Source organism: Augochlora pura, chromosome 1, assembly GCF_028453695.1.
Source record: "Augochlora pura isolate Apur16 chromosome 1, APUR_v2.2.1, whole genome shotgun sequence".
NCBI lineage: Eukaryota > Metazoa > Arthropoda > Insecta > Hymenoptera > Halictidae > Augochlora > Augochlora pura.
In genome coordinates, this window is record NC_135772.1 from 18,948,424 (window position 1) to 18,970,485 (window position 22,062).

The 22,062-nt window shown below is 44.4% G+C and overlaps 1 protein-coding gene across 1 annotated transcript in view; it reads left to right on the forward strand.

The window, feature by feature from the left end:
- The first annotated feature begins 2,599 nt into the window (after nucleotides 1-2,599).
- The window catches only part of Ci (transcriptional activator cubitus interruptus), a 124,100-nt gene continuing 104,637 nt past the window's right edge, over nucleotides 2,600-22,062 (forward strand). Inside the window, exon 1 of the mRNA XM_078182863.1 lies at nucleotides 2,600-2,859. Coding sequence (XP_078038989.1) covers nucleotides 2,600-2,859 — 260 coding nt within the window. The remainder of the gene's footprint in view (nucleotides 2,860-22,062) is intronic.

Genomic DNA, 22,062 nt, shown 5'->3' on the forward strand with positions numbered 1-22,062 from the left:
CCGCACCCCATAACTCCGACCATAAATATTAATATTTTCTACTAAAACCTTAAGAAGAGAAGAAAAACTTGATTTAAAGACCTTCGCTATAGTGAGGTTATGAAGATGCTAAGCACGAAGCTGAATTACGTTTAGTAAAAATTATTTCTGAAGTTTATGGTCCTTTTAATAAGACAGTGATTTTTATAAGAAAATTTCCTAGAGAGAAAATGGCGATAAAGCAGTCAATTTTAAACTTAGGGGTGGAAATTGGGAAATCGAGATTCTTTTCAAGTTTCAAGATTCTTGAAGAAGAAAAATTTAACATCGTTGCGAGACAATAAAGATCACTAGACGATCCTCTACGTCACCCCAAATCATCGCATTCGAGGTTGCAAAAATTCCGTCTTTTAAGCGCCATCGAAGACCTCCCCGCGGAGCTTGAAAAGAGCGGGCATCCCCGAGCCGATTAAAAATTATTTCTGAAGTAAAAAGTATTTCTAAAGTTTATGCTCTTTTTAACAATACAGTGAATTTTATAAGAAAATTTCCTAAAGATAAAATGGCGATAAAGCAGTCAATTTTAAACTTGGGGGTGGAAACTGGAAAATCGAGATTCTTTTCCAGTTTGAGGATTCTTGAAGAAGAAAAATTTAACCCTAGACGATCCTCTACGTCACCCCACCCCAAATCATCGCGTTCTACGTTGCAAAAAATCCGTCTTTCAAGCGCCATCGAAGACCTCCCCGCGTAGCTTGAAGAGATCGGGCATCCCCGTGTCGATTCGGCGCGCGTAAACACACACTGGGCCCCACTAATCGTCTCCATCATCGTGGACACGTTCCGTCTATACATCCTTGATGGATAGTTTCTCCCCCCGTGGAATAGTTTTATCTTTTCCCCGGGCAGGTCACCCACGCAATCCCTACCCCGCGGATCGGTTAGTCCGCCTCGTACGCCTTCGAGACCGAGCGTACGGGAGGAAGGAGCCGAGAGGTGGGAGTCAGGGACGGCTGGTGCTAGTTGAGTTGTCGAACTGACACGCGTTCGCCGTCCCTGTCCAACCCGCACGGTCCCAGACGTCCTCTCGCTCCAACCTACACCGCCGCTAACTCCTTCCCTCGGCGGTCTCTCTCCGCAAGTTTCTTCCCACCATTCGGCCCGCGAGGATCCGCTGGACCCTTCCGTCCTCCTTCGCCACGCCGAGAGAGCGAGCGCGCGAGAGAGAGAGAGAGAGAGAGAGAAAAAGAGAGAAAGAGAGAGAGAGAGAGAGGCGATCCCTCTCGCAGGGGCGTACGTCCGTCACTCTCCCTCTCCCCGGGTTCGAGTTTTCCCCGGACGAGGGTCCTCGTCGCACGCACGCCCACCCGAGAACGCACGACCGCAGCCACCACCGTTCGTCGGAGCTCGTGCTCGGAGCACTGCTGGTGGTGGTAAATGGTAATGGTAGTGGTGGAGCGAGTGGTAGTGGTGATGCTGGTGGTGGTGGCGGCGGCGATGGTGGTGGTGGTGGTGGCACCGGCGGTGGTGGTGGTGGTGGTGGTGGACTCTCAGTACCGCCATACCCGCCAAAGCACGAGCACCGTGACAGGCCCGCACACACCACGGCTCTGAAAACGCGCATTTTTTTCGAACTCGCACCCCCGTACGCCTGGGCCGCCCCCAGTATAACAGTAGCCATCTTCTCGCTTTCCTTGTTCTCGTCTTGTTTGGTTCGGTCGAGCCGCCGGACGGTGGTGTACCAAGTGGATGACACGCGCGGGGACCATCGAGTGAGGATCGCCGGTTCGCGATCGTACGCGCGCGCGCGACTGGTTTCGTTTATTCTATACAGTGTGCAGTTCGCCGTGGAAAACAGTGATATAGTGAGAGAGCCACGCCGCAGTCACTGTTCGACGGTGTTCTGTCATGGTGTGACGAGGGGCTGACGTACCACCGAATAATTGTGACCGTGATCCGGAAGTGGACGACACTGTGGGACGGTGGACGCTGCGGTAACGCGGGTGTTTCGTTGGTTCTGACTGTTGACAGCCCTTTTACGCGGATGCTGTGTACGATCGATCGCGCGGCTGAGATCGGTCGATCGCTGTGCGGACTGGAGTCGAACGTTCCCCGAAACTCGGCGAGGTGATCGAGTATTATAGGCGACCGGCGTTTGCATCGGTGCGACGGCAATCGGAGCGAGCCGCGAGAGATCAAGTGCCTCGTTATCCCGACCGAGGAGAAAGCGTCGGAGGACGAGCCGCGCGATCGCGTCAGAATTGGTTCTCAGCGAGGCGCCGACCAGCCAGCCGACGGGAGCCGGAGGAGTCCAATCTCAGCGAACCCCGACGTCGACAAGGATGTCGAAGACTTGAGGGGGCTGCGCCGCTCGCGGACACCGTCAGCTTTCCGCTGCAACTTCCACCGATCGACGGGCCTCGCCGGCAGCCGCGGACGTGACGGATACCTGTCGGTTCGTGACGGGCTGGTCTCTTCAGGGGCGGACTATGCTATCGTGGATCAAAAGTCGTTCGCATCGTCGGGCACGGGGTGTCGGACAGCAGACCCTTCCCTGATCCTGGAGGAAAAGGCAGCCGGCCCCCTGGCGCATTACTGGGCACTAGCTAATCGCGACAAGATGCCGGAAAAAGAGGTGGCCTACCATCAGGAAGCGTTCTCGTTGCTGCCGCCGCCGCCGCCGCCCCATCATCCGCACTCGGCGTTCCACGCGGCCTTCCATCCGCACCCCCATCCGCCGCCGCCGCCGCCGTTCCATCCTCATCATGGACCACCACCGCCGCCGCATCCGGCGGCCGCGGCCGCTGCCGCATGGGAGCATCACGCGGCTGCGGCCGCCGCTGCAGCCGCAGCAGCCTTCCACGCGCCGCCGCCTCACCCGTAAGTCTCATCTCATTTACACCTTCGCGTACCGTCGGACGCCAATCTCTATCATTCTTAAGGGGGATGGTGTCGAGGTTCTACGTCTTGTTACCGAAGTTGACCCTTTCGATATTTTAGCAGCTAATCAAATTCTATCTGAACGCTGAGTTACACGTTTTAATCAATGCTTTTTTTAAAAGTCTACATTCTCAGTACGCAGAAAAACGAACAACAGTGTAAATAATTTTATAAAAGAATCGTTAAACCCTTTATGTTTCGTTTATTAATTTTATTTGTCAGTGGAGAACGTGACCGACGCCACTGTAATCCTAACGCGGTCGTACCTTCAACTTTGCTCATAAAATGATCAGTATAATTGAACGAGTTTGCTCACAAAATGATCAGAATAATTGTACAACATTTAAAAAAGAGTAGGTGGATTTAATATATTTTTCGACTCTAATTAAATAACGTAGCGAATGGAAAGCGAGCTCGCGAGACTTCAATCTCCATAGAATTCACGTAACACGTAGTATTAACTATATACATATTAGTTGTTAAAGTGAACGATTAAAATGAAAGTGTACATATAAAAATAATAAAATCGAATAATCGACGAAACATCCGCGAAGGCCTCCGCAACGTCGCGTCGTGCCCGAGACGTTAACGCGCCATGTTAACAGAGCAAAGCATTCCTATTCCGCAAGGCGGACAGGACTCGAACATACCGCGGAGCCATTGCGGAACATGCAGAAAATATTTCTCGGCCGAGAAATCAATCCTCCAATCATGTTAAAACGCGGCACGTACTCGGAATAACGAAACCTATATGGCGCGCGGCGGTATTCCTTGTCGCTCGATATATTCCGCCTCGGTACGCGAAGCTATCGCGCGCACGTAACAATTCGAAGATCGCGTTTCTGCATACTCAGAGAGCCGCGCCGTCGTTGATCTGGAATCTATGAAATCGATTCCAGCGGAGGATACGGCGAAGCTTCCCCGCCGGCACCGCGAAATAATCGAGCGAGTGGTTTGACCCTTGTTAGACGGTTTATTAGATTAGATGGTATCGCGCGCGCGCGTGTATGGTACCCATTGTTGCGAAGTTACGAGGGTACGGAGTTTTTAGATCGTTCGCTGGCGAGCAATTAGAATCGCGGAGTTATTTCTCGCAGTTGTTTCTCATAGTTGGTATTGTGATATTGGTGAAATATTGTCTTGTTATCTATGGGGAATATTGTTGGTTATGATCGGCAGGGTGGAGTATGGTAGGAGCGATTTATTTCAATTTTGGGATGCATTTTGTCTATTATATTTGATCTGATATAACAATGATATAGCAATAGTGTAACAATAAAATAATATGATGAAATATGATTCATTTCCAATGGAGATATTATTCATTTATAAGATTTAATAATTCTGACTTAATCGTTTTTAAATTTTAACATTTTGCGCCAAATCTTCGGTCCACCAGATATTATATATTATAGACTATATATCATATTATACACTATACTTACCTGTGATCACAGTCGCTTACGACTCTAAAATTATTGAGAAAAATAGCTCGCTGATTAAACGCGCAATGTTTCCATCGCGACGCCTGAAATTCAACATAAAATTCCAAAAAATAGCTACATTACCACGGGCAGCCTAAATGTGTATATATACTAATGCATACTATGTAGTGTACATATACCAACATATCCTATATAATATACTACGCACACGAACACAGCAGCGCAAAATAATTACACAGCCGCCGCAACTGCTCACCGTCGTCAAACGCTGTTCTCGAGATCTCGTATCGGCCGTCGATCGTTCAAAGCAACAACAACAACAACAATCATATTAACCAGCAATCACCGTCGCATCTCACCGCGTCTGTCTTTCCGCACCTGCGAGCAAGGACGCCGCCCTCTCGCTATGGCGAATCGACGGCTGAATCCGCCGCGCGGCTACCGTTCGCACGCGATCGTCGTTACGCGATCGTTACGATCAAGCGGCGGCGGCAACCGGCAGCTCGGTGTTTAATTCAATTACACATCCGCCGCAACTTTGAACCCGAACACGGTCGATTTCGAGGCGACGCGCGGCGCGATGCGCGGCGCGGCTCGCGAAACGTGCATCGAATGAAAGTTAACGAGGCAAAACTTAATGGTAATCGCGGCGAGAATTTCGCATTCGACGGTACCCTCTTAATCATCACCTTCGGCCGCGGTCTTATCTATTAACACATCGGCTTGATTCATGGCCCTTAATTGCTCGTAATGAAAACCGGCCCCGAGGTCGTAAGGGAATAAGGGAACGACGTGGATCGCGCCTGGCTGCTACGCGAAAATCGCGCGTTTTCCGCTCTCATAGGGGAAAGAGCGTGTGCGCGCCGATCGGTGAGAAGCCCGCGCGCGGATGCTCTCTCTCTCTCTCTCTCTCTTTCTCTATCTCTCTCTCTTTCTCTCTCTTTCTTTCTCGGCTCCGACGCGGCCGGAGAAAGGGGCCCTAACGTCTTAATCGAGTTAATTAAGGCTCCTTCGCACGTTTTCACGTTCCGCAAACACGACACGCCGCTGCACGCAACGAGATTACCTCGACGACTCCCGAGGCCCGGGATATAGGCTCTATAACCGGGCTTCGCTCGCGGAAACGCTCGGCCCGACGACCGACGCCGGGGGATAATTAGACGTTTCTAAACGGGCGTACGTAAACCCTGCGCCCGTGATACCGACGCGGAACCGTTCGACGAAATCGCGTACAATGCGAACGTCGCGCCTTATATAGCAAATAGAATGGAGTAAATTGAAATAGAATGGAGTAAATTAATTAATCGCTTTTAAATTACGAAAATTGATGGATTCTGTCATTGTAAATGACGTGGAGGTCTTGCGAAGGAGTTTTTATATGTAATTTATCAAGTATGGAGTTGTTTATATTAAGGTGGAGGAAAATTCGATTCTTCCGTTATTTAGAAAATTATTAAGGACGAAGCAGTGTTTAAGGGTGCGTGGTGCAAGGGTTGGAAAAACAGGAGCCAATAAAATGGAAAATTAAAATTGGTAAATTATTGTATTTTATCTGAGTTATATCCGAGTTTGGTATATTAATGTTTCTAATCGTGGTAAATTAAAGAGTAGGCTAAATATACAGATTAAAGATTCGAATGTATATAAACGAATTATTTAACTTCGGCCATGATTTATTAAATATTTGATTTAAATATTGATTTAAAAAATATTTCTCTGCGAAACTCTGCTCCCTCGAATAAATGCGAATTTATCTTTAATTTTCATATTTTATCCGAATTATATTATATTAATATACATTTTACTATATTAATATATATTTTCTATGAATTATCTTTATCGTGGCGTAGGAGTAAAAATGCTCAATTGCCGCGTTTCGTGGCGTTTGAAAATAAAATTGTCGACGCGAAGAGGCGCCTCGCTAAGGACGCGTGAACCAGCAGGATTTCGAGGAGGATTTGGAGGGGTGGCAACGATCCGACTCGCTCGCGCAATTAAACTCTTAATTGGACCGGTGCTGGCCGAGGCAATTGGCCCAATATCAAACACCTGCTTTTGCGTTCGTTCGTTCTTAATGCTGGCAGCGATTGCGACCGATTCTGGTGCACGAATTACAAGCTAGAAAAATTATTTCAGATATTATAGCTAAAATAGCTTTGAGTGCAAAGGGTTGAAGAATCGTCGACGGAGATACCTTCTTTTTATTCCACGTTCACCTAAGCTCGTTTACACTTACAAAAGTGATAAAATGGAAATATAATAAGCTAGAAAAATTATTTCAGATACTATAGCTAAAATAGCTTTGAGTGCAAAGGGTTGAAGAATCGTCGACGGAGATACCTTCTTTTTGTTCCACGTTCACCTAAGCTCGTTTACACTTCCAAAAGTGGTAAAATGGAAATGCTATAAGCTAGGAAAATTATTTCAGATATTATAGCTAAAATAGCTTTGAGTGCAAAGGGTTGAAGAATCGTCGACAGAGATAGCTTCCTTTTGTTCCACGTTCGCCAAAGCTCATTCACACCTCCAAAAGTGTTGTAAATTGAGCGGTTCGTATAAATAAAACAGTTTCCTTATTAAAGCCGTAAGACGTCCGATCAAAATCCTGTCGCCCCTGATTTCCTTCTTATCGCGATAATTGTTCCCGGAAGAGATGCCTCCCCCATCAATTTCGCCTCGTTAGCGGGGCGTTGACGAACGGAAGCGCCGATTCCATTACTTTTACCGTTCGGTGGGCGCGGGCGCGGTAAATCGCTCGGAAACGCGCGTTGGAAAACGTCACAGTTACTCAGGAAGAATGCGTCTCGCGTCCACGAAACCCGGCGGCGTGTCCCGGCACCGACGGCGAACAGCAGCGTAAAATTCATGGTACGCGCCGTCCGCCGTCGGTGCGTTGCTGCCCTCCGTCGCCGTCGCCTCTTCTTCCGCGCGGCGGCCCCCGGATATTTTCGTCTCTTTACGAGGATCCCGAGAGCCACAGTGTATTTTTGCCTTCGTTGTATGTTTTGCCCCGTCACGGCGACGGTATCGTCCATTTCATTCCCCGTGACGAGCCGCCGCCGAATCCTAAATGCCCGTCGGACACCGTCGGACACCGTCGGGTACCGTCGCGGTTCCTCCGCCTAGGAATTGTTTACAGGAAACGGTGAACAATTAAAAAATCAATCGTATAGGAAAATAATTACAGCGACGTGGTGATTTTAATTAAAATAAGGAGATAGTTAGGTTATAGCAAATTGTAGTTTTTAAATAAATTTTAAAGCGATTTCTTGAACGTAATAATTGAAACTATATTTTCTGTATTTTATATATAGTAATAGTAATATTTACTATGCTCTTTCTAAATAATTTATTTTCTTATTTATTATACCTTTCTAGCTTGCTTAATTAGCAATCATCTCGACGACGTTTAATATGATAAATATATAATTGCTATTGTTGCATGAAAGTATGATTTTGATGGTACAGTATCATTCAGGAGGGAACATTATTCTTCGCGCTTTAGAAATTTTTATTCTCTTATTTAACCTTCTGATACAATATTCATAAAATCACATTTATAAATTGCAAAATCCATTCTTAACTTCTATAAATTCTTCTGGTAATAAAATAATAATAAAAAGCAGTAGCAATTATGAGAATCGAAGAAAACAGTTCTGTATAAAAATTCCCTCAAATCTCACTGATCGCGTTCAAAACACTACTAAACAATTAAAAATTCTGACATACTACAGTTCGGATAATCGAGGTCCCACCACACTCAACACATTGAACCCTTTCGAATCAATTATTGCAGCAGTGAAAACAGTGCAAATAGAACAGCTCCCGTCGAAGAAGAACGCGCAGATCACCGCGATTAATACGTCTAGCCCGTGTCGCTGTTCGAATCGTCGGTCGTTGATCACCGGATGATTCGTGATTTTTCCCGTGGTCGTCGGCGTTAACGAAGGCTTAAATCAAAGATATTGCCGGTCGCGTACAACGATCGGCAACGTGTCCGCGGCTAGTTCTACATCGGGGCTCGTAGGAACGACACGTTCGGCGGATCGCTTGTTTAGATCGCTTATTCACCCCGGCGAGGCCCCAGGAAGTGTGTCCTGCGCGAGTGTGTCCCTCTCTCTCTCTTTCTCTCTCTCTTTCTTTCTCTCTCTCGCTCTCGAGAGAGCGCGAACGTTGTCGGCGCGCAACGAGCCGTGCGTAATGAGTAACGGCGTGATTGTGCCAGAAAATGCAAATATCATTGGCCTGTCGTGTTACGAGATGAATCGTGGGGCTGCTCGTGTTGAGCTACGGCCGGTTATGAGGAATATATAGCCGGATTGTTCCGTGTACGGTAACGCATCCGCGTCGATTAATCAGTTTTCCACCCCCGAACAGGATTTCGGCTCGTTGCGAACGAACGTGTCTAGCTCTCGATATCTTCTTCTGCGCGTTAATCGACGATTTTCTTTCTTTGATCGATGCGCGAGACTTTTGTGAACTTAACCCTTTGCTGCGCCAGTTTCTTCGCAGTCGCGAGGATTTATTATTAAATTATTTCTTAATTTTACAATAATGGGGTTGTTGGTGACATAGTAATATTCTACAATTATATACACGGTAAGAAAATTGTTCAAAATTTGGAAAAATTCTACCTGAAATATTGACACTTTTAATAACAAAATTTTCAATGTATTTTACGAATCAATAAATTTCAAAATAATTCCATATGATTCCGAAATCGATTCTGTTTATAATAAACGTACATTGCATTTCTTGTAATCTAAAATAATATTCTCTTATCATAGGTTTTATTTAGTTAATCTTCTCGTAAATTCGCTCAAGAACATACGAATATTTTTTCACAGCAATTATCACGCGCCGAAGGATCTAAGATTTCTGTTCGAAACGACTGGCTATCTGAAATCGACGAGATAGAAATTGATAGAGCCGGCTACGAGAGGAATATTCGATGAAATATCATACGTATTAATCAGCCTGTCAACATCCTGTTTCTCACACTCGAAATCCAACCCTTTCGAATTCAATCGACACCGTGCGGCGGACACACTCCTCGGAGTCGTGACATCACTCCCCGTGTCCCGAGAATCGCTATCAGCCTTAAAACAAATCGAACTCGACAAACATTTAGATACGTATATGTATAATAATCGTATCTTCTCGCGACAGCTTCTAGGAAGATTATCGGCGATGGTGCTGTCGTTAAAAACAATTACACCGTCGGGTTAAACAAATGTTCTGGGAACCTTCGATCAGGAGCGATGGATCTGTACAATACAGTATAGCTTTAGGCGTAGGATTGTCGTCGAACGTGGAGATAATAGTTGTACGATGTAGATTGTTAATATTCGGTAATGTTTTTAGTAAATTATTTGACTGTGAAAAAGCTAAATCAATTATTTTGAATATATTGAAATATTGTTAATAATTGTGAAAGTCAGGTTTGAGCAATATGATTAATGATAAGTTCTAAAATTAATATAGATAATTTTAACGTTGCATAAAAATATTACAGTTATGAAAATTATAATACAAAGATTATAGTGCCACAGGTCATTGGATCGGTCTTGGTCTCAGCTATTCTAAAATAATAATAATAATAATAATAATAATAATAAAAATAGCAATTCACTTCGTGAACTATAATACAAAAACAGCATTCTACTAATTAACAATAATAAAAATTGAAATCACTTTGAAATCTTAAAACGATTAATGCTCTTCTCGAAATTCTTTTCTATTATCAGAGATTAAATCAGGGTGGTTTAACGGTAAATTAAATGTTTAAATTCGCTTGAAAAAAAATTCTTTTTCGTCGTCGACCTGTTCGACGATCGTGTACCGTATGGTAGCGATTCGGTTCGAACGCGATCTCGGTGGACAGAGCCCGCATCTTGGGACCCGATCCGGGTCCTCGAGGTGGCTCGCCTCGGCGATCTCTCTCGTGGCCCACGCGATGAAGAGATTCATAAATGAGACGCGGACGCTCTCTCGCGCGCGCGCGCGCGCGCGTTCATTGTCTGCCGCTGCCCGTGCCGGGACCAGATTTTCACTCCCACGAACGGTGCGTGGGGCCGGCCCGCAATAAAAATTCCTAAGGACGACCAGGTAACCGATTTTACCTGACATTACCGCGGCCGCGTTCGGTGCTCGAGTTCATCGAGAATCTGGAGCTTCCATGCGACGAGTATTCGCTCGGCGGATAAAGCGAGTCGATTTCGAGATCTCTCGGTTTTGTTGCTTTTCTTTCGAGATCTCTCGATTTTGTTGCTTTTCTCTTAAGAACAGATCTCTCGATTTTGTTGCTTTTCTTTCGAGAACAGATCACGAACGATTGTCGCGTCTCTACTGAAGGACGCCTGGATCGTTTAGGGTTGTTCTTGGCAATTTTTCTGTTTTGGAGAAAATGGTGGAATCTTTGCGCGGTGCTTGATGAGTTGGTTCACCCCTTTTCTGGAAATAAGAGGTGTAAAACTCTTTTGTTTATAGTGACGGAGAAATGGAGTTCTGAGCGTAACGTTTGAAGCGTAAAATTGTATAATATTAAATATTATATTATAAATATTAATTAATATTAATTCAGAATATAGGAGGTAGGATGTAGAATATAGAATATGTAGAATACAGAATATAGAATAAATAAAATATAGAATATTTAGAATACAGAATAAATAGAATATAGAATGTATAAATTGTAGAATATACAGAATATAGAACATAGAATACTATAATCCACAATATAATTCTTAATATCATTAACATTTCCACAAAGAAAATTATACACTCCAAAATTGCATAAATCCATAATTCCATCCACAGTCTCCAACAACCCCGTATTAAATAAATCTTCAAAAATATCCCAAAAACAAATCCTAATCAATTCATATAATTTCCAAACGATTCCAAGCTGAATATCATCCCTCCTCCTCCTCCATCGAACCTAGAAAACGTTCCTCTCCGCCAAGGAAAATTAAACCGATGCCGATTTTCGAAAAATTCGCGGAGCAGATTCTGCGAGCGTTCTCCGGCACTCCGGGGCTTGTTCCGCGTGTAAAAACAGAAGCCGATTTGTCAGCGGGGCGAGATCGCGATGTACACACGGTAGGAGTCTCGGCCGAAGGAAGACGTTCCCCGCGCTGCCCCCGGTTCGCTCCGCTCCGCTCAGCTCGGCTCAGCTCGCTCGCTCGCTCGCTCGCGGTCGCTCCCTTTCCCGGCCGTTTCGCGCGAATAGAAAGCCGCGGGACGATACGGAGCGCACGCGCGATTTATCATTGGCGCGGCGTCCATTGATAAATTCCAGGCATTCATAACGCCGCGGCGCGGCGTCGTACACGGCCCGGTTACGAGCACCGGAGGAGACACACGATACCCGGCCACGATACGATACCGGGCGATACCGTGAGCTCTTTCTTTCCCTCTCTACTTCGCCTCTCTTTTTTTAGTTATTTTTCTGTACTTTATTTGTCTGTCTTTCTCTGTCTTTTTGGGGCTGTTTTTCTCTGTCTTTTTGGGGTTGTTTTTCTCTGTCTTTTTAGGGCTGTTTTTCTCTGTATTTTTAGGGTTGTTTTCTGTCTTTATTACTGCGTTTTTCTCTGTCTTTTTCTGTCTTTATTACTACGTTTTTCTCTGTCTTTATTTCTCTGAATTTATTTCTCCGCCTATCTCTGTCTTTTTCTATCATTATTTCTCCGCCTTTCTCTGTCTTTATTTCTCTGTCTTTCTCTGCCTTTATTACTCTGTCTTTATTTCTCTGAATTTATTTCTCTGTCTTTTTCTGTCTTTATTACTCTGTCTTTATTTCTCTGGTTTTTCTCTGTCTTCATTACTCTGTCTCTATTTCTCTGAATTTATTTCTCTGTCTTTTTCTGCCTTTATTTCGCTGTCTTTATTCCTCCGAATTTATTTTTCTGTCTTTATCACTCTGTCCTTATTCCTCTGAATTTATTTCCCCGCCTTCCTCTGTCTCTTTCTATCTTCATTTCTCCGCCTTTCTCTGTCTTTTTCCGTCTCTATTTCGCCTGCATCCTCTTCGCGTCCCGGCGAACCGGTAACGCGAGAACGAAGAACGGGGGTCGTCGTGGGCCGTTCCTTTATTTTCGTGCCGGGGGTTGGTCGGTCCATGCGCGGCGATCGGTCTTATCGGGCACCGCCATCCGATCGTAACGGAACGATAATAATGCGTCTTCATTTTGTACAGCGACCCCCAGAAAAATTGCGACCATTATGGTCTATTTTGCGGTGGAACGCGGATGACGCCGTAGCCATCGGTCATTTCGTTTTGTTGCGACGCCGCGCGTTTTCAGTGGCGACTGTACGTTTTATTTATATTTCACGGAGAAAGGACTAGTACGGATGTGTGACTTAATACTGAAGGGAAGGAAAAATTAGGGTGCTTAGTATTGTTTACAGTTTGGTCTGGTGCATTTAAAATTATCTACTTTTTTAATTTAGTAAATTTAAAATTATCTACTTTTTCAATTTGGTACATTTAAAATTTGAAACAATATCGTATCATATTTTTTGCTTCAAAGAAAATGTACTCCATATTAAACTCAACATATTTAAGAACAATTATTGATACGATAATATACTCTTTACAGTTTCTTAAATTTGAGTATATGAATTCTGTCCTCTAATTTTGGTACTTAATTTTTATTACTTAATTCGTACAGAGAGTACGATCCCGGTTCATCCCTCAGTCGAAGAAAATAATTTCATCCCCCAATTGTGAGGTCAGTCGACTTATTAACAGTTTAACAGAGGCAAGAACAAATCCCAGCAGATTTTTAATCTTTCCCTCGCCAACGTCTCACAGCTACGTTTCATCGAGAGCAATAAGAACCATGGGGCCCCGAAGCGGTACGTAGAGGGGAGGCGTGACTTTCACGCCGCTCGTCCGCGACAACTCGCTTCAGTCCAGCTCGAAAAGGCCTCTAATCGCCTTAACGAGACAATTAGCCGATGATAGTCGCCGATAAATCCCGGTTTGTTTTGTCTGCTCTGCCGGACGCGTTCTATCTGGTGCCCAGATTACCATAGTCGAATACTTCTGTCGGCGTTTCGCGTTTGATCGCGCGAATCGTTCGCAGAAATCGCTCGGTAATCTCGTCGGACTCTCCTTTCTCGTTTGAACGCTATCGTTTCGGTTCTCACCCTGTCGTCCTCTGTTCGACGTGTCGTCCTCACTGCCACGTGTTCGGCACAATGCCTTTCTTATGCGAACGCTATCGTTTCTGTTCGACGCGTTGCCTTCTGTTCAGCGTCGTCTTCTCTTCAGTGTCGTCCTCTCTTCAGCGTCGTCTTCCGTTCGAAGCGTCGTCTTCTATTTAACGCGTCGTCTTCTCTTTAGCGTCGTCTTCTCTTCAGCGTCGTCTTCCGTTCGAAGCGTCGTCTTCTATTTAACGTGTCGTCTTCTCTTCAGCGTCGTCTTCTGTTCAACGCGTCGTCTTCTCTTCGGTGTCGTCCTCTCTTCAGCATCGTCTTCCGTTCAACGCGTCGTCTTCTATTTAACGCGTCGTCTTCTCTTCACTCTCATCTTCTCTTCAGCCTCGTCCTCTCTTCCACGTGTTCGTCAGGACAAGATGGCGTCCGGCCGTCCCCGTTCCAATCGCAACGTGAAACGGTCCTGTCGAGCGAATCGGCGTCGAAACGCCGTGTTTTCTAGGGAAATATTGGATCTAGGAGTTAACCGGCGCGCAAATGGCCGCTGCGGAACACGCGGGAAACGTGCACGCCACGTGGCTTAGAGACTTCTCTCCCCCTTGACCAAACAGATTTATGCCGGTGTTGTCTTTGGTCCGCAAACAAGGGAACACCGAGCTGCAACCACTTCCGCCCCGCTTTAAATCTTCGCCGCATCCGACGCGCGCGCGCGCGCTGGTTACACGTGCTCGGCAAATATTCCCGCGTATCTCACGGAAGCTTTACCTTGGAAGGATTAGGATGACGCTTCATGTGTCTGAACTGTTTCGGAAATTTACTGTGACGTTATATTGGGTCGTAAATAATAAATAAATTTATTTCGCATTTTTATTTTTCGCTGTGGGCTTTTTAATCGTAGATGTAATTAATGTTTAATTAGTTAATACAAATGATACTCTTATACAAATGGTACTCTTATACAAATGATACTCTTATACAAATGATACTTTGCAAAGAAAATGAACTTGCAAAGAACTCGTCTATCAGCAATCTATAATCATTGGAACAACAACAATGCGAATAAAAAGAAAAACCGTCGAACTAAAATTGTTGCTTCCACTCGAGGATCCACCATCTTCGAATTCCTAGCCAAGCACGTTCACTCCACCAAAAATAACAACATTTATTAAACGCCGGGCACGGCCGTCGCGCAACAAAACCGAGGCTCGAACCGATGGCACCGCGAAAGGGGATATTGAAAGTCACGCGACCTGGGGCCCCACAAAAAGCAACCCTTCACAATTTGGTCCCAATTCATAGCCGCCCCCAATCCCAACAAGCCCGGCGAACAATCGGCCGGCAGAAAAGCAACACGCCGAGAGAGAAAGAGAAAGAGGAGAGGGAAGAGAAAGAAAAAGAAAAAGAAAAGCCGACCAGCGCTGAAGTAGAGCTGCGCCGAGAGAGAGAGAGAGAGAGAGAGAGAGAGAGAGGTGCGCCACCACCGGCTGTAACAAAGGAGCCTCGCGAGTCACCGAAGGCAGTCCGGAAGCCAGGCGAATCATCCCCCGAAAGAAAGAAAACACCGTTCGATACGAAGCGGACGCGCGAAAGACGGTTCTCGTTTTCTCAGACAACAACGCCGTCGCGGCGTGGATGCACGAGGATACACGGGGTGTTCGAAAAATGATAATGGGGCTGGTAATTTCTCAGGTGATTCCAAGAGATACTTTTCTGAGATCCGAGATACTTTTACCTTTTTGATCCGCGTCGATTGTGGTTTTTCTTAGGATTAACAAAACACAGGGACCTGTCAAAAGACGACTGTTACTGTCATAGTTTAATTTTGACAGATTAAGATTAAACACAGTTTAATTTTAACAGAGTTTATTTTAACACAGTTTAATTTTAACAGAGTTCATTTTAACCCAGTTTTATTCTAATAAAATTGAAATTATATTAGTTTTAAAATTAAATTTAAAACTAAGCATTAAATTGTCCTTACAATTAAATACAGTTTGATCTTATTAAAATTAAACACAGCTTCATTTTATTAAAATCAAACACAGCTTAATTTGATTAAAATGACACATAATTTATTTTTAACAGATAATCTTAATATTAACACAGTTAAAATTCGCCTGCCATACTCACTCTCCGATTAACCCCTATATTTCGTTAATAACTCTTTAACAAAGCCACAGGCCACATTTTTCTCCAAGAAGAAAAATGTCTCCTAATCATCCGAGGAATCCATCTAATATCGATGCGATAGTCTCGGCACACCCTGTAGGGAAAAGGGCACGAAAATGGAGAGGCACCGTCTCGGCGCCGAACAGAGTGTAATCGACGTTCCTCGAAACGCGCGGTCCGCGCGAAGCGGATCTCCGCGTTGCTCCGGCTCGAGGATCGCGCGGCGGGTGCATAAACAACCGCGTAGCCGTGGAAGCACGCGCAGCTCGCATAAAATCTCATAATGCCCTTGTCCAAACAAACGCACGGTGGCAGTGTTATGGCGTTCAAGAATTTACCACTCTGAAAAGCGTCGTTGGAGGAAGGGAGAACCGGGGTGCGGGAGAGAGCAAGAGAGAGAAGGCGAGAGCGATGGAAAGAATAAGAGAGAGAGAGATAGAGAGATAGAGAGTGAGAGAAAGGGAGAGAAAGAGAGCGATAGAAAGAGAGAGAAAGATGGCGAAAACGATAGAAAGGGAGAGAAAGAGAGCGAAAGTGATAGATAGGGAGAGAAAGAGAGCGAAAGCGATAGAAAGAGAGCGAAAACGGTAGAAAGGGAGCTAAAACGATAGAAAGATGGTGAAAGTGATAGAAAGGGAGAGAAAGAGAGCGAAAGCGATAGATAGGGAGAGAAAGAGAGCGAAAACGATAGAAAGACAGCGAAAGCGATAGAAAGATGGCGAAAGCGATAGAAAGGGAAAGAAAGCGATAGAAAGGGAAAGAAAGAGAGCGAAAGCGATAGATAGGGAGAGAAAGAGAGCGAAAGCGATAGAAAGAGAGCGAAAGCGATAGAAAAAGAGCGAAAAGCGATAGAAAGAGAGCGAAAAGCGATAGAAAGAGAGCGAAAAGCGATAGAAAGAGAGAAAAAGCGAAAGAGATAGAAAGCGAGACAGAGAGAGCGATAGAAAGAGAAAGAGCAAGAGAAAGAGCAAGAGAAAGAGCAAGAGAAAGATAGAGAGTCGCGCTAGGAGCGGCGAGAGAACCACTCGAAAGCCCGTCCGTTTAAATCCAACTACAAGGTAAACCGTCGGGGCCAGATATCCCCGGGCTTCGATCGCCCCGACCGATATAGTCCGCGCGCCCGCCACTTCTCTATCGAGTTACAACGCTTAATCCGATTGTTGCCAGTTTGTCGCGCATCCCCCGTGGACACGGCATTTTCGGGGAACCCGCGCCGGATTAGGCTGGTATCGCTCCGCCATCGTGAACCGGGGATTTTCGTTTCCGACGATCGTCGAAGACTTAACCTCGGACGGAGACGAACGCTCTGCACGGGATCGTCGCGAAATTGTGCGACGGGTGGCCGATGCAAGATGGAAGCTTGTTTGTACAGGCTGGTCCATGTTACGTGGCCAACAATTGCAATTTTCGAAATGCTAATTTATTTTTTTATAGAAGGGTCATTTTGGAGATTTTTGGGTTAGTTTTGATTCTTGAATGGGGTACTGTGTTTTTTTTATATTTTATATCCATGTTATTGTATGTTGTATACTATACTGTATAAGCCTAATATTAACCTTAATATTAAGTCTAAAATTGAAAAATTTAAAATTAATATAAATTTTGATGCATATATATGTCTTATAAAAAGCGCAATAGCGAATACTAGGTTAAACTGTTACCATGTTAGGTTCACTCTAAGTTTGCTACTATAATAAATTTTTATATATATATACATACTAGACAAATCGAATTTCCTAAATAACGGCAACACATTTATTGCCCCCGATAAAAAGCGTTCTAAAATAGTTATCCAACTTGAGCGGCTAACTACCGTGAACACGACGGACAAGATTTCTATGGAAAGAACTGTCACCGTTTCCGGTAGTCTGTTTTTAGCGGCGGGCATGTTAGAATCCATTCCCGGGGCGGGTTTCATTCAATCACGTTCGCGATAAGAGTGAAAGGCATTGAAAGTGACTGACAGGAAATCGCAGCGAATGAGACGTGTATATGTAGCTGTGTCGTGGCTATTGGAACAATATTGAGATCCATGTTCCGCGTCGGCGACGACGTCTTTTTTTAAAAACCCCCTCGCAGCAACACGGAACAAATAAAATTCGACGAACACGGAACGAAAATTGGACGAGCTTGTTCGCAGCTTTGTCAATTTCTTACTTTCCAATCTGTCGCGTTTGTTATACTGTGATATGAACAAAGTGAACAATTTTTTTGATTTTCTGGATTTGAAGTAGTAATTATTATTGGGTGGTCTTTTGGGGACATTGTAATTTACGTTGTATGTATTCTTGAGTTAATAGTTTACTTTTTAAATATTGGTGGACGAAGCTGTGATGTTTTAGAGTCAAAGCTATGATAGATAAGAAATATAAAAAATAAAATTATATAAAATTATATAAAATTTGTCGAGGTTATGTCAAAGCTATGATAGATAAAAATAGTACGAAATTATGGAAAATAAAGAAAATTATACAATTCGTCAAAGCTGAATTAAATAAAAGATATAAAATCATACAGTAGCTCTATTTAGCGAATTTAAAGCCAAATATTAATAACATTGAAACCATGAAAAATATCACAATAAAATTCTCCCTAAATCCTTTTAAAAATCACAATATTTAACTACCTATAATAAAATATCTTCAGCACCTCTTAAACAACAAACTCAGCTACAAACGCACCCCTAAGAGACATAACATTACAAATTGTTAAATACAATACTTCCACACTCCTACAAACAATTCCAACTAATCCTCACCATCATCATCCCCTCTCCAATACTTATTAAACACAATACTTCACAATACGTTCAAATACAATACTTTCCTACTAAACAATTGCGTCTACTATCACGTTTACGACTCCCGACCGGTCGTTTCCTGCCAGACGCTCGGCGATAGCGTTAAACGAAGTCGTAATTAGCGCGGGAAGCACTTTCCGAGGCGGGTATCGGTAAAGATTAAAAAAGAAAACTCGGTCATTTGGATGGGGCAGTGCCACGTGGGGGCGAGAAGAGGACGGGAGAAAATGTGGTAGCGAACCGGGTCCGCAGAAACCGGGAGCGCGATGGCAGGCAGCGTGTGCTTCGGAAGGAGACGATCCTGAAGATCGCGAGAGAGGCGAGAGACGAGACGAGAGAGGAGAGAGGAAAGAGGAGAAGGTCGAGGAGAATCTTCTTAGAAACGGCATAAAGATAACCGCTCTATTCGAGGGAGCTGGTGGACCAACTGGTAATCCCGGTGCCCAGGATCCGACGCCATTGACTTCTGTCCACTGTCAAGTTAACGACGCTTAATGACAGCTGACAGAGGCGGCGGCAACGGCGGTGGCTGCACGGCTCGGGTTCCACGGCGTTTCTTTTCCCGCGTGCTCCCCCCCTCTCTCTCTCTCTCTCTCTCTCTCTTTCTCTTTCTATCTCGCTATCTCTCTCTCTCTCTCTCGCCGTCGCTGCCCCTGGAATCCCATGGCACCGCGGAAACCATAAAATCGTTTCCCCGGGACGACTTTAATGCGCCGGGGCCCCGATCATCTTCGTTGCCCGTTCCCGATTTTATCATCGATTCACCGTCGGTTGGATCGCGCGTGGTAATCGTTAGCGCGCGGCCCGGCGAGGATCGAGGTGTCCGGCCGGCTGAAATATTCGACCGCAAGAAATTCGAGGCGGCACTACGCGACCGCGAACCCGTTTCTAGCCGGCGCGGCGCGGCGCGGCGGTTCGATTATTCGAGATAATCGATTTGAATCGCCTCTCGGTCAACCTGGCCGATTCCTCTTTGCTTTTTTTTTTACTCGCGTTCCGGGAATCCACGGCTCTTAGTCAACGCGCGCACAGTTGCTAAAGGAAATTTTTCGGCCGCGATGACGCTCGCGACGATTTCTAACGAAGCGGTTGGAGGTTATGTTTCGGTCGGAGGAAAATTAATGGCGGTGGAATTGTAATGTTCGATGGTTTTGGTGAGGTTTTTGTAAGAATTATATGAAGACTGATGGATGATGGGTGAATTTTAATTTTGGGGAAGTGGCTGAATTTATTTGTTTAAAAAGGAATTTTGTGGTTATGGGAGAGAATTTTGTGGATATGGAAGAGAATTTTGTGGATACTGTGATAGAAAATAATTCTAGAAGGTTCAATTTATAGTAATAATTTTTATTTAAGTTGTGTCTCAATTTGACTAGAGGCGTTGCGCTATTTTTATATACAATAGAAATTTTATTTGTATAGTTATAGGGTTCAAATAAAAATGTATTCAATTTAATAGTATCGTTACTATTATATTTATACTATTTATATTTTTAACAGATACTATTAATAATAATTTATTATCGATACAATATTAATGCCTTATTGATACTTTTATTAATAATTACTATTAATACCTCATTAATACCGTATTAATACTTGTAATAATAATTACTATTAATACTTTCAAAATAATTTTTATTAATACCTTACTAGTACTTTTATTAATAGTTCCTATTAATATCTCTTTCATTAAGTTTCATTAAAAAATTCCTTATAAAATTCACTGTAGAATTTCTGATTATAGAACCAATATTAAAATATCAATAGAGCCGCCATTTAGCCGGACAATAAATTAACTTAATAAAAGACCTGACGTCAGCAGGTACTATATCTCTCTCCCTCTCTCTCTCTCTCTCTCTCTCTCTCTCTCTCTCTCTCTCTGTCGCGTATAGTTCGTTTCGAATTGCAAAACGGGTCGCTGAAAAATGTCCCGCTTTCCGTCAAGCTTAGCCCCGGCCAATAAAACTCGCCGCAAAAGTCCGCTGCTACACCGTGGCCGGCGCGGACTGCATTCCGTGTTGTACGGTGCTTGTCGGCGAAATGGACCAGTGATAAGAAGGGGAGCGTATAATAAGACGTGATAATGTGGTCGCAATAAAGATATGGAATGCGCGGCGACGGGTCCCGGGAACGGAATGCGTCCGGATGCCGCGATGCGTATAGTACGCCCCGGTGATTTCCATAAACTAGGCAACGACAGAGAGAGAGAGAGAGAGAGAGAGAGAGAGAGAGAGAGAGAGAGAGAGAGAGAGTCGCCTTTTGGTCGGAAATAGATTTTTTTTTTTTAAGAATAGAATCGATTTCAAGGACTAGATGGGCACGGACGTAAATTTTCATACGAATTGTGTCGTCGTGTGGATTATTATAGTTTACAAGGTTCGACGGGAGATACGTTTTCTACGTTAAAGTTCGACGGCAGATACGTTTTCTACGCGAAGTTCGACGGCAGATACGCTTTTCCATGGATATGTTCTACAGAGAGACGATTTTTGAGAAAAGTGGAGTCACGGTTTCAGAATATGCTTTCTGTGAGATATATGTGTTTATGGATGTCGTTGTACGATTTTTACGGTACCGTGAAACCATCAGCGCGATGACAATGGACAGTTTTAGTTTAGATTCAGTTTCGTTCGATTTTCTAGGAATTGTTGCTTTATGCAGCTGGTTTGCATTAATTTTGTTTGAAATATTTTCCAGTCGAAGGATATTTATATTCTATTATTTTTATATTCTATTTTAATATAATACAATTTATTTAATAATAAAGAATAAAAATATTGTAAAATCGAAAAGTACCCTAATTAGTCAACAAAAAGCTTAAGGTCGCCCACTTCCCCAAAACTACTATAAAAATCTCACCCCTCTTACGTCATTTCATAAAATCGTTTGTCTCAGGACTAAAATAATAAAAATTTTCGATCACCATCCCTCGATAATTGTCACAATGCAACACCGACGACCTCGTTTCCGTCAACGCAGCGCCCGTGAACACGGCTCCGAGAAACGATTACCGATGGAAACGATCTCACCGCGAAAGAAAGCTCGAGCCGAGAGACCCGGGTCTCTCATCGTGAAATCTCGCAACTGGACTCACGAAATGGTAGCGTTTTCCCGTGGCGTTCCCCAAACCAATGTTTCGGCCGCCGACGGCGCGCTAATTGAGCCATTAACTCCGCCCTTTAATCTTTTCGCCTCGGTCCATCGGCGAAGTTCGATTTGCCTCGTTTCTCGGAATGGAAACCGATAGAGGGTTCGAGAAGCGAGGCCTTCTCTCTCTCTCTCTCTCTCTCTTTTCGAACCGATTCCACGGCAGAACGCCGAGGGAATCCGGCCGACAGAAAATTCCGCTCATACCTACGACCGAATAATTAATTCCGGGGGGCGGAGGGGAGGAGGCAGAGAGAGCAGTTCCTAAAGATGTCTTGATCGTGACTCACGGGTACCTTTTTATTTATTCTAATACCATTCACCGCGTGAAACACGAGGGCGAGAGATGGGAAAAATTATGTCGTAGAAATACGGATTTATCGGCGTCGGCGTCCTATAAATTCTCTCTAGTTGACC